The sequence below is a fragment of the Astatotilapia calliptera genome, chromosome 20, assembly GCF_964374335.1.
Source record: "Astatotilapia calliptera chromosome 20, fAstCal68.1, whole genome shotgun sequence".
In the NCBI taxonomy this organism is placed as follows: Eukaryota; Metazoa; Chordata; class Actinopteri; order Cichliformes; family Cichlidae; genus Astatotilapia; species Astatotilapia calliptera.
In genome coordinates, this window is record NC_137441.1 from 35758231 (window position 1) to 35780848 (window position 22618).

The following is a 22618-nucleotide window of genomic DNA, read 5'->3' on the forward strand; positions in this document are numbered from 1 at the left end:
AATAATAATGATAATAATAATAATGATAATAATAATATGTCCAGTAAAGAAAGGGCTACCTGTACCATTTTAGTCCTCAGTCCGTGTCGGTTGTAACGTCTGTACCAACAATTCAAATTCTCCAACAAGTGATTAGCAATCTGCATATTTATAGAGTGTGAAAGGTCTATAAATTCGTCCAGTGCGCCTTTCATATTTTACGATGATGTGTAGAAACCGTCAGTAACCCCACAAAAACCCACACAGGCATAGAGACCACGCGAGTACTGAGCTGGGAATCGTGCGAGTTGATTGCACCTAAACATTCAATGTTAAATTTTATGAACTCCCCCGTGTGAGATTTACTGCCCATCCTCGTCGGTTTTACGGGGTCAGTAAATGGCACCTATAGCATTCATAGGTCGTGTTTATATTTGCGTGCATCGGTGCTTTGGAGCGCCTGGCGGAAATCTGTCGCCTTGGCCTCTACACGGTTTTGCATCGAGGAATGTTTTGTCTTCAATTCGGTGTTTTGCTCGGGGGACTGAATAGCTCCGAATCTGTGTTGTTTTTATTTTTAATACCGTTTTAATGCTGTTGATAAACTCCCAAATATCATCCCGACCCAATGGAGCCCAAGAAAGGCCAACTGTTTTCTGGGAACTTGTATATAACCTTCAGGGCTAGATAGAAAAAAAATAAAAAATAAAAAATACCTCATCACAGCAGCTTAATCCGCTTAGAAAGAGGGGAAATCCTCCCTGCTTTAAACACCTCATAACCCCCATACAAAGAAGCAAAACTATAAATTCAGACTACACAGGAAATGTATCATGCTTCATCGTCTTTATATCGTAACCATTTCACAACTGAATTGTTCAGCTTGTTAGAAAGGTTTTTTTGTGTGATAAACTTAACATTGATCATATTTACAGCCTCTTAGATTGTTGGTTATGATTAGTGAAGCCTTTCTCAAGGTGGATATACGTAGGGCCCACGTCTGACCGGTCATGGAAAGATGAAGGGGTGGGGGGTGGGGGGGGGTGGGGGGTGAGGTTGGAGGAGGGTGAGGGAGCCTGTGGTGGGGGTGGTTGGGTGGGAATCTAAAAAAAGGAAAAAGAAAGAAAAGAGCAGCGCCTGTGACTGTGCCGGTCGAGCGAGCCAGCTGTAACCTTAGCTAACACACATCCAAAGCACATGCCATGAGCCGGGTTTGAGACTGCATAACCTGGAAAAAAACCCACTCACGACTGCGAGGAGAAATCCGATGAGAGGAACGGCTCAGAGAGAGTGAGCTGCCGTAGATTGTCCAAAGGGGCAGCGTTTCTCCTAGTTCCGGTTTGTCTGCTTGTGTGCGCTGTGCGAGTTGGGACCCTAAACAAAAGGCTGCCATCATCCTAAAGGAGATATTCTGCTGCGAGAGAGCCCGTCTGCTTGATGCTAACTAAACATGAGCTCCTATTTTGTTAACCCTCTTTTTTCTAAATACAAAGGCAGCGAGTCACTGGAGCCAACTTACTACGACTGCAGGTTTCCACAAAGCGTTGCCCGCAGCCACACGCTAGTTTACGGACCCGGAGCAGCCGCACCGGGCTTTCAGCACCCATCCCATCATGTGCAGGACTTTTTTCACCACGGGACCACGGGGATCTCCAACCCCGGATACCAGCAAAACCCCTGCGCTTTGGCTTGCCACGGAGACGCAACGAAATTTTATGGATATGAAGCCCTTCCAAGGCAAACGCTTTATGGTACCCAACAAGACGCAAGCCTAGCGCAATACCCAGACTGTAAATCGTCGAGCAGCTCTAACCCCGGAGAAGGACAAGGCCACTTAAATCAAAACTCCTCTCCCAGTCTTATGTTTCCTTGGATGAGACCCCACGGTCAGAATCATACAAATTTTTCCTATTCTTTCAGTGTTGCCGTGTAGTGCGCGCGTGTCACTGTGTATCCGCCTGTCTGTGCGTGTGTGTGTGTATGTGTGTGTGATTGTGCATGTGTGCTAAATACATAGGGTGTACAAGAGTATGTCTCTAAACTATAAAACGAAATAAGTCAGAGAACATGATGGGGCACATAGAACCTGAAGTGCAGGCTGCTGTTACTCTGCAGCACATGCCCATACAGGGCTGAATGGTTGCTTTCCAAAGTGCCTTTAAACGCTGAATTGCTGATTACAGCCACATGACACGCTCTTTGAAGTCAATTATCGTTCACATAAGATATTTCACAAACTCTAATAGAGCTATGAGAATGGATGGATAAGTCGTAGTCTAAAATACGATAATACCATGCACACTAGCAGCATGCAGAGTGACAGGGGGGTTAGCTAAAACACAACATACCACGATTATCCCGAATTTTGAGTTTTGGGGGTAATTTGACCCACAGGCCCACTGTAGGCTCAGACACATACAGCCATAATCATAAGGGCTTTGTAGATATTACCCCTTCCATTCATGGATCTCTCTGTCCAGGCTATAAGGCTACTTTAGCTCCACACAGGTGTGCGCTTCATTTTTCATTTCTGCTCAGAGACATGCATCCCAATATCGTCCCCAACTTTATCTCTGTCTTCTCATACTTTTACCTACCTAGTTATTGTCCTCCTGTATGAGTATGAATGAAAATGTCAGTCAAGTTTATATGGGCTCTGCTGCAAGAGGAAACAGTGTAGTTTCTGTAAACACCCCTCCCAATCTGACATGGAGGAGTATATAGATTTTGTTCGTAGAGTTTTAACATCATTAAATTGATGGGGGATGTAGAGCAATTTTACCTTCGTGTACAGATTAAAAATTGAACTTCAAAGTAATAATACTATATCCTACTCCACTAACTCTTGGGGGATGTGGTTGTAAAGTTGCATCAGACCTGCAGAATGAACTGTAAATGAAGCAGACATGTGTGTAAATTATTATTACTTTGAAGACATTTATTTGCAGATCCCAAGCAAACTACGGACTCTATTGTGGGTGGTCTGTGTGTACACTGATATATGTTCCTGCTAATGGAAAATCTAACTTACCCAGCTTAACACTGCAAGAAGACATCTACTCGCTCTTTCTTTTCATTGAGTGTGATCTGGCATGTGTGAGAGCTGAAATGGGTTAGTGATTGTGCAGAGGAAATGAGTAAATTCAGAAAGAATTATCAGCCATCTGAATGTCTTTATGGGGAGATCGTGGTGAGCCCTGTTAACCTCTGGCTTTATTTCATATTTCAAGCCCCAGGAAGACGGAATGGGAGGCAAACCTACAGTCGCTACCAAACTCTTGAACTGGAGAAGGAGTTTCTGTTCAACCCTTACCTGACCCGTAAGAGAAGGATCGAGGTGTCTCACGCCCTGAGCCTCACCGAGCGACAGGTGAAAATTTGGTTTCAGAACAGAAGGATGAAGTGGAAAAAAGAGAACAACAAAGACAAGTTTCCGGGTCAAAGAGGAGAGGCCGAAGCCGAGGCCGAAGAAGAGGGGAACGAGGACGGTGAAGGGGAAGAGGCAGAAGAGAAAGAAGCGGAAGAGAAAGAAGAGACCAAGGAGTGATTTTATGGTCCTTTTATGGTTATATGGGTGAAAAAGAGGAAAAAAGGAGAGGTCCCATAAACAGACGAAGAGTCACAAGGAGGCAGAGAGCGTCAACTTTATGACCACCCTTCTATTTTGTCAAGAGGGATCAGGAATCCCACCAATATTGCTGTCATAAATAGACAAAATTCTCCATTCTTTCGTTTATCCTAACATGATGCGCATTACCATTTGGATTTTTCTGTAGAAGCTACAAACGCTTGTAGCGTTTTTTTTCTCCATAGAACTCTGGCCATTGTTTTAAAAAAATAAGGGAGGGTAAATTAAAACGCATGTTGGATGGAAAATGGCTTAGCTATTTTTTACAATTTGCTTTTAATAATAATTGTATCAAAAACGTAGCCAAATAAGATCAAAACATGACCAACGCCGACCTGTGTTGTAAATAGATTATAGCCTACATAAAAAAAGACCACTTCAAAGTAGCCTTTCTGAAATTGTAAAAAAAATGTAGGCCTATAACTTAGTAGTAAGTGTTAAAACATCATCGCAACAGTTGCATTGGCTAGCAGCCTCTGTATAAACCACAAGTTTTATTATTATAATTGTTACTGTTACTGTTTTACTCGTTTTCATGTGACAGCCATTAGCTCCTCAGACATCTTTCTCTAGGATTACCAGGGAAATGCAATCGTTTGGAATCCTTTGATGCTACCTAAACCTGGGGAAATTGCAATAGAGATTTCTGAATATAGAGATTTCATATGGTTTTAATTTTAAAGTGTTCTATATCGACCTTATATTATTAAGTTATGTATGTAGCATTTACCCAACAAACAGTATACACTTGTTGAAGACAATTTGCGAGTCTTGGGAAGACACTTAGCTCAAAGCCAAGTAAACACTTTTGAGATTGTACCACAGCACTACCTAAAAACTCAGAGCTTTGCCTTTGCAGAATTTACAGTTCCACATTTATGGCATCGCTCTGATTTGATCGCAAGCTATTTCCCCAACAACTAAAACTGCCTATAACGCACATGTACTGTGTATGATAACAACAGCTACAATTACAACGATTTTAAAGTAAGGGAATTTTTATTTTAATGTGCTGGTGACATAGCGTAGTTGTTTTGCACTGAATATAATCTTTATGTACGTCTTGTTATATATTGATGTTAACAATATGCTCGTTTTCTGGTGTTTCTCCTGTGAAAGACGGAATTGTGTGTCCCCGCCATTGTTGATGTAAAATCACGAATAAACAAGATGGCTCACTATCATTTCTGGTTTTATTAAGACTGTGCACTCTGTTGTTAGAACAAACATCATCACCACCCTTTCTCCGTGTACACAAAACAAATGCATGCAGACATAGGTGAAGTGAAAATATGCAGGGTAGTAATTTCTTTTTTACACACTGTAAAGAGTTCAATATGAACCCCTGTTTTCATGCACGGACAACAGTAAGTAGATAACGTGCAACAGAAAAGCCCCCTGAATAATTCAAAACTGATGATTTGATGATGCCTCGATTTTCAGCCTGTGCATCCAAAAAGTGCTTCGGCAGGAGGGAAGATAGTGCAGAAGCCTCCTAAATAAAGTTTTCCCAATTTAAACTTTCAGAACAGTTCGATTAAAAAAGCGCCAGACACGCGTTTGCGGATGTATCCCTTTACCTTTTAAGGAAAGACAGCGAATCCCATTCACAGCAGGCCTACTCTCCAAAGCCTGAGTCGTATTTGATTCATCCTCTTAATAAGAAACTTCCTCTCTTCGGGGAGGACACGAAGCTTTCCTTAATGAATCTCGGGATGACTGATTGCTGTTTGAGAGATGAGATGAGCAAACATTTGACGTGCTATGTTAATAATCAAACAAAGTAATGGCAGAGCTTGAGGGAGGCTTTATCTGTCAGAGGCCATACATTTGCAAGGTGTTGCGTGAATCTTGTGTCCAGACAATCCGCCGGAAAAGCACCAGAGCGCTGAAATCAAAGCGAACGGGGGAGGCCAAGTGCAGGTAACAGGTAACATCTCTCTTCGGCAGTCCAGCTGGTTTTCATGATGACGGGTTGTAATAGACAGAGGACGTGAACAGACAACGTGAAATCTGAGTAACACACTCAAATAGGACTAAACTGCGATAAATATCAAACGGTACACCAATGTGGGTCTCTGAACGTGCTGTTAACGGGGTAAAATACCAGTACTTGCTCTATCATATTAGCCCTCAACAGAAATTTGAACCCTCTTTTTCAAAACATGAAATTCGACCTCACCCTTCTCTCGGTTTGATTCCCCCCTCACCCCCCTTTTTTTAACCGGATCTGAATTTTTCAAATTGAGAACAGAATGATTTTCAACATATTGTTTCTTTAAAAAATGCATTTATTGCAAGTTTAATGCAATATTAGACGTAATTTCAAAGTAAATAATAGTAGTAAATACACCATAACATGACCCGGGACTTGAATAATTTAGCTGCCGAATTTCAGCGTTAGGCAGCTAAATTATTCAAAGTCTGTTGCTTTTTATTTGTTCACTTATAAACGGTTCAAATAAGCTTCAGTGCATATATGGAACATTGTGGACACAAATGCAATGCCAAGGAGTAAGTGTTAGGGGATTTTATAATGTGTAGTTAAAAAGTGTCCATATTGAAATGTGCGATTGAAACTATTTATATTTAAGCCCACACTCGTAATTGGAAAATTATCCTCATCTAAGAATTCTTTTGTAAAGAAAAGGAAAAAACAAAAAACGAACTAACTTCTTGTTGTGCTTCAGACCTCTTTTATTTGAACAAAATGAATTAATAAATATAAATAAATAGTGTTGAAGGGTAACAACATAACACAGCCTAACGAAGGAAGACAGAACGAAAGCAGTGTTCAAGGCTTTTTATGTGAACATTATTCGCAAAAACGCAAACTTATCCACATTAACTGGAAACTTATTTTTCAATCAAACATTCCCATTTCATCTCAATCCAGACTGAGACCAAAAGATGTCGGAGTCTTTCACGTCTCCTCTTTTTATGGCTTTCCCCCTAACAGTGACTTTTTCTCTCTCTCTCGGATCAAACAGTGTTGTGCCAAAGCGCAACCTTTTAATTCAGGGTGTTTATTTCTCTGTTTACGTGCGCTTTGTCTCTAGAAAATTTCCGGAAGTGTCCCTTAGTCACAGCTATCCAGCATCCCGTATTACCCCTTTGTGTGAATGTGTGTGTGTGTGTTTCTCTCTCTCTCTCTCTCTCTCTCTCTCTCTCTCTCTCTGTGTGTGTGTGTGTGTGTGTGTGTGTGTGTGTGTGTGTGTGTAGTTTTAACAGAGGGTTGACATTACCAATAAAGTTAAGTGTACCTGCTGTAAACTTTATTGGCGGTGGTAAAGACGCGGCTCGGCCTGCATCTTTTGTGTGCCTCAGCTCCGTGTGGCGATGACGGCCTGCAAGGACAAGATGCACCACTCAAACTAGTAAGTGAGGGAAATTTTGTTAGTTATTTAGCTTGTAGAGAATGCGCTTTACTCGCCATCAAACGACACATCAGGTGATTATTTCAAGGCGAAGCCAGAGGACTTCCTGTAAAAGGATTTACGAGATACAAAGCTGCGTGTTAGTGTTAAATTAAATAATACGTCTGCTGTTGTTCTCATCTTGATCCGTGTCTCTCTGTTATTACGCAAGTATTAGGATACAGTATATTTGCTGAAGGTCAAGAAAAAAACACCTAACCTCCTAACTTTTTATGCGTGAGGAATTTTACGCGCAGCGATTAGATATTTTGTTTTCTTTCTGCGTGTGCTGATGTTAGCTTTCGTTAAAGGTTTGCACAACATTTGCAGTGTATGTATATTTCTTTTCATAACAGAGTGTTCTCTTTTCCAGCTCAAATCTCAACTGCTTTTTAAAATGTATATTTTGTTACAAATGACTTGCAGCAGGCATAATTTTTGATATTATGCTTGCACCTGGTGTGTCTGCGTATTTGATATTGGATGTGAGGTGCAGACTATCCTGACATCTGTTTGCTTCCGTATGAGAAGCACAGGCCCTTATATGGAAGTAGAGTTTAGCCTAATTGAAGTTTAATTAGTTGCGTCTCCGTCGCTTTCTGTCCTTTTCTTACTCCCCTACCTCGCCTTCGCACTCACACACTTTTATTTCCACGTTCCCAACTTGTCTGGGGGACATCTTGGCATAGAGCTCATCCACCAGGGGAACTGTCATATTTTGACACATGTCTGATATGTGACATATGGGGAATTTCGCTGTCATGTATTATATTATTGGTGGTTTAGTTTTGTTCAATCGAAAAAAAGAAGAAGAAAAAAGAGAGGAAAGACAAGATGGGTGCAAACATTCCTGGTTGTTAAAAGGAGAAATTTACAGCTGAGTAATAAAAGTTTACGACTGAATCCTTTCTGCCATTGGCTGAAGCGAGCCACGTGGCACAGGCGCTATGAACATGAACTTTATGCTGTTGTCTATTCTCTGGTCCTTCCCCTGTATCAGCAGCAGACTAAGCTGGGGCGTAGAAACATATTATTTCCCTTTATTGTAATATTTAAAGAAAAAAAAATGCTGCACAGTCATCTTGGCACTGCCGCGCGTGTTATTCACCCGATCCCCGACTTCCTGACAGTGAGATCTTCGGGACAGTCACCGCCTCTACCAGCCGCTGCCTGCGTTTATTCCCCCACCGGAGGCAATAAAACCACTGGGACAGCAAATGGAAGAAGAAAGCCTGCTAGAAAAGACTTTTCCCGGCAGACACCCTGTCTCCATAAGCTGCTTATCGCCGGAATGTGAACACAGCCAGCAGCACAGAGGAGATGTGCGTTGTGTTGATATATCCCACTCGCCATCGTGACCCTTCAGCTGCTTTGTTGGACCACAGTGACGCTCGAAATTGTGGAGAGCCTGCTGGGGGTAAGATTATACACTTTACTAGCTGCTTTTCTTAACTGTTTAATGATCTGTTTCTCAATCGGCTGGTCCTTGTGGCGTTGAGATGATTGTGAAAATTATGAACGTGTGAGATCATGAGAACTGAAGGTGTCTATTCAGTGTAGTTGTGACCTGACCTGTAGCCTGGGAGGGTGCTGAAGCCCGGGGCGGTTGTCATTATTTCTTTCTGGCTGATGTGGCAGCACCTGTGTGGGTAGTGGCTGCTTCAGCCTACATCCAGTGTGTATTTTTAAAGGCGCTGTGCCAACCCGATGTAATTGATTGCCTTGTGATAGTAAACTTTCTCATCACTCACATAGGCCCTTCTCACCAGGCAGTGACGAATGATATTAATTTCTGGCTGATGTTCTCTAATTATGGTTTGTTTTCACATCTGCTGCCACACGTTTAACCCAGTTTCTGCCAGAAGCCTGCATAACATCTATAAGCAATTTCACACATCCCTATGTCACACGCACACACGAGAAACACATAGGCTCACAGTATGTACACAGTGACACACTGGTGTCTCCCGGCAGTGCCCCCTAGCGACAAGAGGCGTTATATGTGGAGGTGGGCGGGTGTTGAGGCTTGATGTTTATGGCTGCTGGTTTTCGGCGGCGGTTCACTGCGGATGTCAGCTGATACACTGCTGCCAGCGAGTAACTGCTCGACCTGACACCGAGGAGTGTTTCTGATTTGTTGTTGTCACTTTGGAGAATGAGATTCGTCTGTTTTATTGTTTTCGTTTTAGCATGATGAGATGAAGTGATTTGTAGAAGATATTGCTTTGTCACATAAGCACGCCACGACATTCGTGAGAGTTAACATTTCATTTTATTTACACCACCGGGAAAAAAAAATAAAATAGGACGAGTAAGTAATAAGTTCAAAATTGTATCAAATATGCACAATATCAACAACACCAAGAGCAACAGCAGTGGACATTTAACAGTAGCAAATGTGTCGTCATAAGTGAGACAGAATGAGTGTATACAGTGCATTGTTTATAGCATATTGTGCATGAATGGTGGGACATTGCATCATATACATTTCACTTCCCCAAATTTCTTTCAAACACGTCTAAAAATACTAAAACAATTAAATAAATGTATTGATTAAAATAAATCCAGATCAATTATTTTACGTTATTCTGGACTTCATATGAAAAAAAGCACAGAATGAGGTTTAAACTCGTCAAGTGTGTGCGTGTGTGTGTTTGTGTGGGAGAGACAGAAACCACGAAAGCCTCAGTAAAAAACAGAAGGATAATGAATTGGAGTATCAGTGTAAGACAAAATATATACGAAGTGTATCCATTGCACAAGTATCCAAAGACATCTTAAATAACACGGTGTGTGTGTGTGTGTGTGTGTGTGTGTGTGTGTGTGTGTGTGTGTGTGTGTGTGTGTGTGTGTGTGCAGGCTGTGCATTTGAAGTTTGGCGATGTTGTTTCATCAAAGCTTAGCTTGAGGAATTGTCCTCTCTTCTCTGTGTAGAGACTAAATATTTTTTATGTAATAAAGCGACGTGATCTGTTTCTGTCTCAGCAGTCCAGCGTTTCAATCTTGTAAAATACAATTATTGGCAAAGCGTCGTTGTGAAAGCCTTTAAATTCTTATAACCTACTGTTAAACACGTTGTTTGTTTTTCCCTTATGAAACATTGCTGTTGCAATGGATCGTGTCCGCTGCTGCCCAGCACTATGCCTGCAGAAGAGAGAGAGAAAGACAGAGGGAGAGAGCGAAAGAGGGCCCATTTAATAGATGCCATTTGAGTTGTTAGGTAAATCTTGGTTGAAATAATAAGGGAAAACCACAGCCCATTGTTTTGCCCTGCAGTGTTTTTTAAACCCAGAGATAGGCTCGCATTAAACTCCATGAAGTCATGAATCTGTCCGCATCACCACATTTAAAACCTCACTTACAAATCCCGACAGGACCAAAATTTTGCCTACTAATGGCCATAATTTATGATGTGTGGATCAACATGCGCTCATTGGGCAACAGCTTCCTGAGTGCTTAACGAGCATAAAGTCGAACACTTCCGGACATTAATTGGGCTAGCCAGCGATGGTAAAGTGCTTATAGAGGGCTTTACATTGTTAGTATGTGAATTACTCCTTATTAGTAAGGTTAGAAGCGGGGGAGAGGAAAAAGCATCAGAGGATGACCAGACTTTGCCCCTCTTGCTGCGTTTTTAATCATGGCCGATAATGTAGAAATTTTAAGGGTCCCGTATAACTAATGCTGAGTGATGTTGTGATGTTGGATATTGAAAGCTGTGTTTAAGAAAAAAATAGAAGCAACCGTAGATGTTGATGGGCCATGTTGTGCTGCAGAGCGCGGGCTATCAAAGTTAGGCCTTCAGCACAAGAACACATCAAAGCGTAAGAATTCAACCAGTAATAATAATAATAATAATAATAATAATAATAATAATAATAATAATAATAATAATAATAATAATAATAATAATAATAATAATAATAATAATAGCTTAGTTTATGCCTTGGTTGCGCATCACCATATAAAACTACAAATTCAGGGCATATAACACTGAGGAATTAATTATGAATGATCTTTATTAATTCCCATGGTTAGAAACAGGATGTTAGGGTATTGATAGTATTTTATATTTTTACTTTTCCTGGTTCACGCATTCGTCGCTGGACATAATGTTCTTTTAAAAATTGTGGAAACGCGCACCAAACGGTTCCTCTCCTCCCTGCATCAAATGCCGTGCGTGTAATTTGCCTCACGGGCCGCAATAAAACACTAAAACACAAGGGAAAGAATGACCTTTCTAATTCTGCACACTGACACAAGCTCTCCTGCATTCCAGTCTCTCCAGTCCACACATTGGCTTTACTGTTCAGCTTTTATTTACAACCCAAAGTTTACAGACCGCTCTGTTCTTCGTGTGTGTGTGTGTGTGTGTGTGTGTGTGTGTGTGTGTGTGTGTGTGTGTGTGTGTGTGTGTGTGTGTGTGTGTGTGTGTGTGTCTGTAAATAACAATAAGGAAAATCTGTGGTTGAGAACTCAAATAATTCGAGTGGATTTTGATGGAATAGAGATTGCTGAAAATTGTGTTAATCTGAAACACTTTGCAGTGTGGAATAAATTATGCCGACTACTTGGTGACGACAGCAGAAATGGTTAAACAAAGGAAAGCTTTCACAAATCTATTGCACATTCCGTTTCTGCCACCATGAGGGCGGATTGACTAAAAATATAATATCACAAACTTCAATTTTATTTGCGTTTTGTTCATATTTACTTTGGTGGGATTCAAGTTCCAGTCAAAGTGGGGGAACTGACTTTTTTAATGTTTGCAACAATTTGGTCTCCTTTGAAATTACACCACACTGAAGGGTAGAAGTTCACTAAACAAACTGGGACCCCGAGTAGTTTACTCCTGCTATAAGTGTTGGTTTAACCTCCGTCATCAAGTGATTTCGTTTCTGGATATCAAAAAGAAGAGGGGAAAAAGAACAGTCCCAGGACGGAAATTTAGGAAAACTGCAGGCTCCAACTTTTGCGCTTTATTTGCCTCAAATCTGTGCGACGCGGATGTCACATATGGTCACAAATAGTTGAAGGGAAACTTTTACTGCACCAGCTACTTCCTTCTCTTTGTTCTTGTCTCTTTTATGGGCTATTCAGGATCCCAAACAACAGACCAAACACTGTTGCACGTTTAGGCTGCACGAATTCACTCCATTGAAGAAATCAATGAGGTGAACCAATAGGCTGTTGCAGCCAGTGGGGCTGCGTTTAACAGACTTTTTCAATAGCGTTATTGATTGTTGTTGTTATTATTATTATATTGCTATCTGATGCGGCTTGTTTAAAAAATTTTTTTAATTAAAGTAAATTAAAAAACAAAACAAAAACCGGCCACATTAATTTGGAAAACTACTTCGAAAGCACGTGTGGCGTTTTAGTTTTAATTCATCTGAAAAGTTTTTCTAAAATGAAAATGAAAATTAGCACACTGCGATCTCGTCTAATGCAGATTTTGGAGGCAGCTCGTTTAGGTCAAAACACGTGATCAAGTTTTTCTAGAATTCTGCAAAACGCCTCTAAAGTAATTTCCAAACCCATCATTTGGTGCTGAGATAATAATCGGTTCCCGTTTCCTCTGTGTGTGTCACAGGAATGTCAAAGCACGATCACAAGGAGAGAGAGAAAAAAGAGACTGGAACATCTGCATAAGCATTTTAACATGTTGCCTATTACATTTTTTTGCTTAATTAATTTGAAGTAAAGTGTTCTTTGTTGTGAGTTTGAACAGACTATACCTGAGAAATAGCAGTGAGCATTGATGAGCAGGTTTGCACGATCGCACAACTGATTGGATTCTTTTTTCAAGATGGTGGCAGAAGTCATCTTCACAGGAGCATTTTTTTCATTCTTTTTTCCCCTTTCTGTGCCATACCTGTCCTGCACGCGATTTTGTCTTTGCTTTGCCTCCACACGCTGTGCAGTGCTTTTTTGATTCTTAGCGGGAGAGATTGCTGCCTGTGTTTCAAGGCTTTGCTGCAGAGATAGTTGTTGGTGAGCTGGGGAACGTCACTTGTTTTATTGCCCTCACAGAAGAGAGACCATAAACGCATTCTTACCGCCGACACCCTCCCCCAGGTCACTGCAAAAGCATGGAAATTGGAAAGTTGTTGATATGGCTGAGATAAACAGCAGTGTATGTTGTATTATGGATTAAAACTGGGTATAGGACACACACATGCGCACACAAGATCACTCACACGAAAACTTAGTATGACAGTTCATGGCTTTGCATTAGTAAACAGCTTTAATATCCGTGTTATTTTTTCTATTGGTCACTATTTAATAGGCATTTTGTATAATATTTCACGTGTTTTTCATTAGAATTCTCCATCTCCTTCCTTCCTCTGAATGTGGTCTCTGTCCTGAATGACATTGGCCACGCTTTCCATCTTGCTTTCTGCTTAAACGACACATGCTCATAAACTTCAAGCCAAAAACTTCTCACTCAGCCAAGCTGTATAGTGTGCCACTCCAAGTCTACGTTGTGTTTATCGACATTTAGCCGTAATGTTCAAGCTCTGAGCTAAAAGCTACAGTTTCTCCTCAACTCCTGCCTCTCAATTGGTTGAGAATGGTCAGCTGACATTGTCATATTGTCTCTCACCGAGCCAAGCCTCGGCTATAACACTCGGGTTTGTGCGTCTTAACCGGAGATTGGAAATTAATAATATTGAATCCTCAAAGTAGCTCACGTCCAGTTACAGAGGCAGAAAGTCGAGGAAAAAAAGAAGACCTTGGAGAAAGGTGTGGTTGGTTGACACAGAGATTTACTGAGAAGGAGATTGAAAAGAGACCGATAAAGAAGTGGGGAGAGTTGGAGAGAGGGTTACAAGCAAGGTATGAATTCTTATTTCGCGAACCCGTCGCTCTCCTGCCATTTATCCGGTGGTCAAGATGTTTTGCCTAACGTACCCCTAAACTCCACCACCTATGACACAGTTAGACATTTTTCGTCGTACGGTGCCGCTGTGACCCAGAATCGGATATATGCACCTTTCTACTCTCCTCAAGATAATGTGGTGTTTGGGTCTGGCAGGGCACAGTATGAGTATGGATCAAACGTGTTTCTTCAAGACAAGGACGTGCTTCCCAGCTGCAGACAAACAAATATGGGACTCAATACACAAAGCCACATTGCTCAAGAGTACAGTCTGGATCAAGGAAGAGCAGCAGCTCAGGAGCAGAAAAGTAACATCCCGATCTACCCGTGGATGCAGCGAATGAACTCACACGGCGGTGAGTTTTACTACGACAAATAAATTAAGGAAATGGGCCAGTTTTACGATATGTCTTACCAAGAGAGCAAGTTACTTTTTATGGCCCCATAAAACATTACTGTATCCCCTCGACTTGTAGATGGGCCTTAACATGTGCAAACAAACAGCTTTCATTTTAAGAATGATATAGTAGCCATAATCAGTAGAGTGAGATAGAGAGACTACTTAAGAAGCTTTAATAATTTTAGATAATACAGCAAAGATATCCTTTGAGATATATTTTCCCCTTCCAGTTAAAATGCGTTTATTTTTCTCTGTGGATTTAGATTGCAATTATGAATCTAACAACGAGGCAAAAAAAAATAACCAACTTATGCTCAGTTGCCTCCAAGTATGAACAGACTCCAGGCAGAGGCACGTTTTATTTGAAATCCAAACGTGACTTCGCGCTGTTAAAGCTTAAATGAGTGACTTTACTTTGTCTCCCAGCAGGAGTCGGCTACGGGACAGACAGACGCAGAGGACGACAAATATACTCTCGTTACCAAACGCTTGAGCTGGAGAAGGAATTTCATTTCAATCGCTACCTGACCAGGCGCAGACGCATCGAGATCGCGAATGCGCTTTGTTTAACAGAGCGGCAGATCAAAATCTGGTTTCAGAACCGACGCATGAAATGGAAGAAAGAGAGCAACCTGACCTCCACGGTGACAGGAACTGAACAGACAGGAGCGTCTCAAGAGCAGGAACGCAATGGCGCAATGGAAGAAGGGAAGGATGAAGACAAGAAGAAAGAATAGCTCAAAATAATAATAATAATAATAAAAAATTATAAAAAACCACACGATGACCATTACAAACCAACATAACTACCTAAAAATCTACATGGACTCGAGAGCGACTTCACCGCATGATTGCTACCACGCAGCTCTCACCAATTTTATTTCGTGTTGGACCACAGGAGTGTTGATCCTTAGAAATCCAAAATTATTTCAGCCACAGTTTGGCCGCTGTGTTGTGTGGAGAACTGAGGGTTTTTTGTTTTTGTTTTGTTTTTTATTGCAAATATCACACTTGTATTGTGGAAATAAAAAGAAGTATTAATTTCTACCTATCTTCCTATGCCAGGAAATCTGTATATTTACCTACCCCCCTCTCACACACCCCATCCATCACTGTGAAACTCTTTGATCACCTCACTATAATACAGTGTTGATCTGACTAAACTCATTACTGTACATGCACATTCCATGGAGGCAAAAGAGCGGGCGGACACTTGATCACAATGTAATCTATTACTTGAATCGTCCGCAGGAAAATGGGCCCTGCATCAAACTAAAAGTAGTAGTCTCCAGTCCGAACACACACATGCACACACAGACACGCACAGACACACGCACACACACGCGCGCGCAAACACACACAAACAAACAAAAACCATAATGTCTGTACATGATAAAAGTAACGGTATATAACGTAAATCCCGTGGAAACGTAATGTGCATTTAGCCGCTTTGGTAGACGCTGCATAACATAAGATCATTGACCATTTGACACAACATGCTTCCTCGTGAGATAGATTTGTACACTAGTAATTCTTCACCTTTGTTTGAGAGTCAAACATTAATGTTTTGTCATAACTGTGTATCACGGAATAAAATGTTTGTAAAACTTTCACCTTTGTCTTGTCTGTTTCATGAGTCAGATGAAAACAGATCCCTTAAATACGTAATAAAAATACGAAGAGATTTCCTAAACGTGGACTGTGAAAGTTTGCTATTTCTTTCTTCTTATGCTTTTCTTTAAATTTTAAAGATTTTTTTGTCTTGGCCTGTTTGGTCCGGAGGCTGTGTAGGCAAGAAAGGGAGGATTTGACGTTAAACATATATTTTTAAGCAATTTTTGTTTCTCCAAAACATGAGACCTGTTTGTTCGACGCCGATATTGGTATGGCACAGGAATTAGCTACTGTTAAGCTACTGTTAAACACGATAACATCCCCGTAGCTGTAGTAATATAAACTCCCAACAACGTTCACGTTTCAAGTCCATCCGCGTAGATATATTTTAACCTAGCTTTATTATTATTATTATTATTATTATTATTATTATTATTATTATTATTATTATTATTATTATTATTATTATTATTATTATTATTATTATTATTATTATTATTGGTGATGGTGGACTGGCAGCCGGTCCAGGGCACAGAGCTGACCGGTCTTGACCGTCTTGCCCCATACCAGACACCAGATGACGCTCTTGTCTTACTGTCCTGCCCTTTTTGCGCTAAAGATCCCTGCCTGGTCCTCAACAACCAACAGCTCAAAGTTTACCGGACACGTTTCTCCTATTCATCAATATCCCCATTGAGTATCAAAGCCAATTTATGACTGGCCAACATGCGCACGTGATCCCGTACAAATACCCCATATTTGGGCAGCCCACGTCGGATCAAGAATTAAAAAAAGATACCAAAGCCTACTCCACCTATAAATCCTGGATTATTTTTTAGGGCAGACAGCTGTGAATTTTCCAAAAGCGGCAACAAAGAAAAGCAATGATCAACAAAAACAAGGAAATACCCGCAACGTGTAGCCCGCAGCCCTGTCTAGTTTAAAAAGAAAGTGTCGGTGGTAGTTTGAAATGAGCTCTGTTGACAGCTCCAGTCTCAGGCAAACAAGCGAGACAAGTTCTCCTAACACTATGTTTAGTTTCGATCTATCTGGGCGCGTGTCCAGCCATTATGAGGGTGTTAATGTGAACGGGATATTCTCTTGTCCCGTCCCCACGACCTCTGTTCAACGGGAGGAGATGAAAACTAGCCTGCGTGGCAATACGGATATTCCACTCCCGTCAGGACCACAAATAACCATGGTCTCCAGTAGCTCGTCTGTGGACGCCAGCGGGCTCAGCTACGGCAGCAGTAAGCTGCTCGGACGTGGGGCTGGCAGAGACCCGGAGAGAAGCGCAAAATCCGGCGGCAACATGAGCCAGGAGAGCGACAGAAACGCGGATAACACGCAGTCCGTGAAACGAAACACAAACGTGAACCAGCCTGAGGATAGTGAGCAGCGACCACAGATTTATCCATGGATGACAAAACTGCACATGAGCCACGGTAAAGTTTGCATATTTTCTAAAGTGCAGCTAAGATGCTTTCCCTTATTCACCCTTAACGCTACAACACTTCTTTTTGCCCGTTCCAGTGTCCCTCTTGAGTTTTATAGGCCAAACGCAGGAAATAATAAAAACTCGCGGTCATAAATTTTATGACAAAGGCATCCATTGCTCGTAAACCTGCTCTGTTACGGTGAAGATGTGATCTGCGCTGTGATTTATGGTGGCATAATTGGATAAGAGAACAAAAATGCGATAAAACTATGGAATAATATTACAAATGCAGCATTAAGTATTAGTTTTTGCCATGCTTCGTTTATAGACTTGGTCTAGCTATGTGTTTTGCATCAGCACACACACTGTGAGAGAGGAGCTTTAGCCTTAAATTGAACTCTGTCAAACACCAATGCCCTGACCCAATCATGAACTTTTCACCTCTAAAAGATCTGAATAGGCATGCTTCTTCTCTATGCCTTCAAACCACTGGCGTACTGTTGAGGCAGCGAGACGTACAGGGAGCACATTTGCTGCAAAAGATGCTGTTTTTATTATGAGCCTCCATATGCAAATATCTAGAAACACACTGCAGGGTTGTTGAAATTATTTAATTTTTTCCAAAAGCACAGCTCTGTTGCTTTGCACGCATGTACCCACTGCTGAAAAAAGTATCTGGAAAACATCACTTTCTTCAACCCACTTTTTCTCCCCCCCCCCCGCCCCCCTCTTTTTTTTTATAGTTTACATATCTGCTTCTCCCCCACAACATCCTACTCCAGTGCATCGTTATTAAACCGAGGCCAGGGTTTTATCGAGAGGCCCACATATTTTTAGTTATCAACTTCTAAGCATTAAATCATGATAAGATGCATTAAGTAATATTTTGTATTTTTTATGTTTTGCTGTGAAAGGATTAAGTGGGCCCTCTTCCCCTGCACTGAGCATATTTATATTAAGGGTCTAGTTAACCATCCTTATCTGCATGAACATAAATTTTTATTGCACAAGTCCACAGTAAGTAATATCAGGTTAAAATTAGGTTATATAAAGATTTTTGATCTTTTAAATGGGGGTTGAAGGGGATTTAAATTAATGGATCCTTGCTTGTAGTGCTTATGGGTATCCAGGCTTTGTAATAACATGTAATAGTAATGAATGTAATGATATTATTAGCCTATTATTTATATTCCACTTATTTTTTTCCACTCTAATGCTGCTGAAAGCTAACTTATTTTAATACCACTTCAGAATCGGAGGGTAAGCGGTCCAGGACCAGTTACACCCGCTATCAGACTCTGGAGCTGGAGAAAGAGTTTCACTTCAACCGGTACCTGAGCCGCCGCAGGCGCATAGAGATCGCCCACACTCTGTGTCTAAACGAGAGGCAGATCAAAATCTGGTTCCAGAACAGACGAATGAAGTGGAAGAAGGACTCAAAAATCAAAGTGAAGGAGTAAAAATGGCATCAGCGAACGCGGTGCATGCAGCACGTTTTCAGCCCCTCACTGCACAATGCTGGAGTGCCGCCTGACCTTCGGATGAACTGCTAGGAGCAATGACATCACGACACCGCTCTGTGTGCTTCATCACCAATTATGTGTCACTTGCTGCAGTTTGGGACCTAATGTATTGAATATCGCTCACTTTGATCAATCGGTTTACATTTCTAAATTAATTTGCTGCCCATGCGATGATAGCCTCACTTTACTGCACGAGAGGAACAGGGGGTCGAGGGTTAGCTGGAACCGTCCCGCTGCAAAGCTTTGGTCTGCAGTACACTGAAAAGGTGCACACAAACACTAAAAGAAGAAAAAAAATAAAGTCAAAATAAATACTAATTCTGACTTATCTGAAAATTCTTAGCAACAGTTAAGTTGTCTTACAAATACTACTTCTCTCCATTTTTTTCTTTTTCTTTGAAATTTACTCTGTGACATGTTGCATTTAGGATGCTGTTGAATGTGTGTTCAATAAGCAATGTCCTCGTGAGTGGATTTCGTGTGAAGACACCATCCCTGTTGTCTGTCATATTCTTGTGACTCTTGAATCATTATGTACAATTCAGTGGCTGTTTGTGATAATGTTGTAATGTGCAATGGAACAATTTCTCTTCCCTCCTTTGTAAACTTAAGGTGCCTGATTAACACTGGGCCTACAATAACTGATAGATGGCCTGTTCGTTGATTGTAACCAATAAAGACTCATTAAAAGTAAGGGAATTCCCTGCTGTCAGCATGCACGTTTATTATTATTTATTATTATTATTATTATTATTATTATTATTTAAAACACATTTCGAGGGTTGGCTGGCGGAATTCAGTTCACTATCAAAGCCATTTATAAATGCGTTGTCCCATTTGAGCCACGAAATCAACAGATTTTCATTGACTCACAAACGCGCTCGGAAGTCTAAGGCCCCCATAAAACTTTATTGCCCCCTTCTCCAGCACTCCACCACACGCACACTCCGTTTCCTGTTTTGTCAGGGAAGGAAGGGACGCACTTGCCTGTGATAACACTCACCCACGACACAACGTGGATGCAAAACTTTGGTTTCCTGTGACCGCACACTGGCGCGTCATCACCGCTGAGGCCATATGGCTACTTTTGTCATGTCGCCTTGCTCTTTAATCCTGCTATCATTACACTGCTGTTAAAACATCGCTATGTGGTAGCGCTGTAGCATAGCGGACATAAAATCACGCCATTGTTGAATGTAGCGGCAGTTTTAGTAGAAGAAGTGGCGTGACGCAGAATAGCCCAAGGTTATGAGGTAATTCTGTCTAGCACTACTTAAAGAAAATAAAAATCAACTCACCTCTTAAACTAATAGCTTCCTATTGACTTCCTTGACGGTTATGAGAACCGGTCAGCGCAGCGTCCACTTTCTCTGCGCTGTGTTGGGCCTAACCTATACATGGACAACGCATTCAATCCCTTTTTGTATGTCTTTCTTTTAGGGTATTTTAAAGTTTACAAGGTTACATATGCCAATTGCCTCAAGCAGGGCCTGTGAATGGTGCATAGGAAGCACGTGGTGTCATTTAAGTGGGTTTTATGGCCTGGAAGAGCTGACAAACCTTCGATATATACACATCATATATAATCTTAACTGTCCGGAATCGCAGCTGCCTGCTTCCCCTTATCGGAGGAAGAAAGGGCTTTGTGGCAGTGAGGATGCAGTACCTTTCTTTGGACTGTGTAGTCGAGTGGTGCGGAGGACTGAGAGCTGTTGCAGTAAGTTGGTTTTTACTTTGCCTACAGGCCTGCGCGCTGTGCCGTTAGCTCACTGAACTGCGTAGTTTTTGTTGTATATATATTGTAACTGAATGTGTGACTGTTAAACAGATTAGAGCCTAAATTGACGCTATGTACTAATTCGCAGTATTTAGTATTTAGTATTTATGAAACTGTGCCATATTTTTAAGCACCCGGAAAAATTATTGTTTTCACACGTTTTATTGTATCTTTGCTCTTTTTTAATATTCAAAAAGTGTCTCGTACGGATATATCGATCACTGATATTTTGTGTTAAGGAGCCACGTTTTAAACCATTATTAGCCTTTTATTTGAAGGCTGTTGCATTTTATTCTTGGCAAATAACAGAATATAGGCCTACGCACATTTTCATGCGGTGGATGTGATTTGATTCAACAGTTTTCTTCTTAATGTCAGAGTGAGAAAATAATATATATATATATATATGTGTGTGTGTGTGTGTGTGTGTGTGTGTGTGTGTGTGTGTGTGTGTGTGTGTGTGTGTGTGTGTGTGAGAGAGAGAGAGAGAGAGAGAGAGAGAGAGAGAGAGAGGGAGAGAGAGAAAGGTGACTGTGAGGAAAATGCAAAGTTCAGGCAGAACTATCAAAAATAATCTGGCGTCCCGTCTCACTAACCACTACACCCTCTCTCTCCCTCTCATTTCCAATATCCCCCTCGTACTCTTACCTCCATGTGACATACGGAAATTCTAAATAAAAGCGCCGTGGTTTCAGACGCTTGGATGGAAGAAAATGCGCTTTTTTGAAAATATACACAACGTTTCGAAGCATATTTTGTGACATTTGTTCTGTGCTGTTCTGTGTTGTGCTAAAAGGTGGCTCTGATGGTTAAAAGAATGCATTAGTCCACAAAAAGAGGCTTATTAGTGCAAAACCACCTGACTACCATGACTCGAAGTTACTGTTTGCACTCATCATCATATTGTTTTAGGGTCATGTCTGGGCCAAAGGAACAGGCTTGAGTCAAAGGCATTTTTGCAGTTCAAATATGCCATTATCCAAACTGAAATATTACGAAAGGCAGCACTAGTGTTAGCTCGAGGCGTGCATGTGCATGTTTTGCAGAAATGTGTTATCAGTCTTAAAACTATGTGATCTTATAACCTAAACGAGTTTCTGCTTTTCTTTAGGCTACATTATTTTAAAAACGTCCTAGAAAGTAGTTCAGCTTAGAAAAGCTGCTCAATGTGTGAAACTGCGAATGGATGAATCTAACAGTAAGACTTTTTGGGTGTGTTCAGCTATGCTGTTAGGCACAAGGTGAATCAGGAATTTACAGGCTGTAAATGCTGCATAATGTGAGAATTAAAAATCACAAAACAAAGTATTTGAGTCAGCTTTCTTCCAAATGAGGAGTTTCGAGGCTTTAGGTTGTGCACAAATGCACTGAAGGCTGACCACTTACCGCATCTCTCCAGTCCTGGCTTTACAAACCTATTTTTAATATTTTCTTTATGTGGAATACGTAAAGTCTGTCCTGGTTTGCTTTCAGGTGTGCAAGGGAAAAATTATACACTTTCAATAGGGGGCACTGTATAACACGCTGCTGTGTGGGTGATACACTGCGGGGGCAACATGTCCAAGTCAGGGCATTGTTAGTTCCTCTTTCTTCTCATTATTATTTTTTATTTCCTCCTTTTTTCAAAAGCAATTTCGTTGCTCTTTTACGTAATACAGACATTTGTCATATCCCATTAACTCCCATAACTCTCGCACTAAAATGAAACAAAACAAAAGGAAAATATTTGTTTTCCTGCAGAAATGACTAGTAAATATATTTTTTCTTTTACAATAAATTAGAAACAAATATTAACGTGTGTTTTGCCACATTCATGGGGCTACAGGGCGCTTATTACAATCGAACTAATTTTACTCTCAGTACTTTTTAGTCACTTTGAATTAAAGACCTGGTTTAACCTCACAAAAACTAGGACAGACCTTTCCAAAAACACTCTTATAGCATCGCAATAAAAGTGAAA

At 41.0% G+C, this 22618-nt stretch overlaps 4 protein-coding genes across 9 annotated transcripts in view; all 4 read left to right on the top strand.

Annotated features, from left to right (window-relative positions):
* Nucleotides 1-22618, top strand: part of hoxc4a (homeobox C4a) — a 43113-nt gene that overhangs the window by 11869 nt on the left and 8626 nt on the right. Inside the window, exons 1-2 of one of the 5 annotated variants that reach the window (XM_080295523.1) lie at nt 6854-6984; nt 8154-8440. The gene's annotated coding sequence lies outside the window, so the exon portion shown is untranslated. Of the gene's footprint in view, nt 1-6853; nt 6985-8153; nt 8441-20087; nt 20599-22618 lie in introns of those variants that run through there. The other 4 variants (XM_080295522.1, XM_080295524.1, XM_026154912.2 and 1 more) reach the window with 4 other exon arrangements.
* On the top strand, nt 1042-4788 carry hoxc8a (homeobox C8a). The gene is made up of 2 exons (XM_026154915.2): nt 1042-1865; nt 3210-4788. The coding sequence occupies exons 1-2, from the start codon at nt 1430-1432 to the stop codon at nt 3524-3526; spliced, it is 753 nt and encodes a 250-aa protein (XP_026010700.1). The 5' UTR covers nt 1042-1429; the 3' UTR covers nt 3527-4788.
* On the top strand, nt 8484-15917 carry hoxc6a (homeobox C6a). 2 transcript variants are annotated; one of them, XM_026154917.2, is made up of 2 exons: nt 8484-14262; nt 14733-15917. In XM_026154917.2, the coding sequence occupies exons 1-2, from the start codon at nt 13866-13868 to the stop codon at nt 15041-15043; spliced, it is 708 nt and encodes a 235-aa protein (XP_026010702.1). In that variant the 5' UTR covers nt 8484-13865; the 3' UTR covers nt 15044-15917. The 2 variants fall into 2 exon arrangements, with proteins under 2 accessions (XP_026010702.1, XP_026010703.1); XM_026154918.2 differs by having other exon boundaries at nt 10905-14262; nt 14736-15917.
* Nucleotides 16615-19575, top strand: hoxc5a (homeobox C5a). The gene is made up of 2 exons (XM_026154919.2): nt 16615-17365; nt 18610-19575. The coding sequence occupies exons 1-2, from the start codon at nt 16891-16893 to the stop codon at nt 18816-18818; spliced, it is 684 nt and encodes a 227-aa protein (XP_026010704.1). The 5' UTR covers nt 16615-16890; the 3' UTR covers nt 18819-19575.

Bases quoted from the DNA above. Each gene is read 5' to 3' on its own strand.
- hoxc8a (XM_026154915.2), top strand. From the start codon at position 1,430: ATGAGCTCCTATTTTGTTAACCCTCTTTTTTCTAAATACAAAGGCAGC. The intron at 1,866-3,209 runs GTCAGAATCATA...TCATATTTCAAG, and splicing joins TCCTTGGATGAGACCCCACG to CCCCAGGAAGACGGAATGGG.
- hoxc6a (XM_026154917.2), top strand. From the start codon at position 13,866: ATGAATTCTTATTTCGCGAACCCGTCGCTCTCCTGCCATTTATCCGGT. The intron at 14,263-14,732 runs GTGAGTTTTACT...TTTGTCTCCCAG, and splicing joins GCGAATGAACTCACACGGCG to CAGGAGTCGGCTACGGGACA.
- hoxc5a (XM_026154919.2), top strand. From the start codon at position 16,891: ATGAGCTCTGTTGACAGCTCCAGTCTCAGGCAAACAAGCGAGACAAGT. The intron at 17,366-18,609 runs GTAAAGTTTGCA...ATACCACTTCAG, and splicing joins AAAACTGCACATGAGCCACG to AATCGGAGGGTAAGCGGTCC.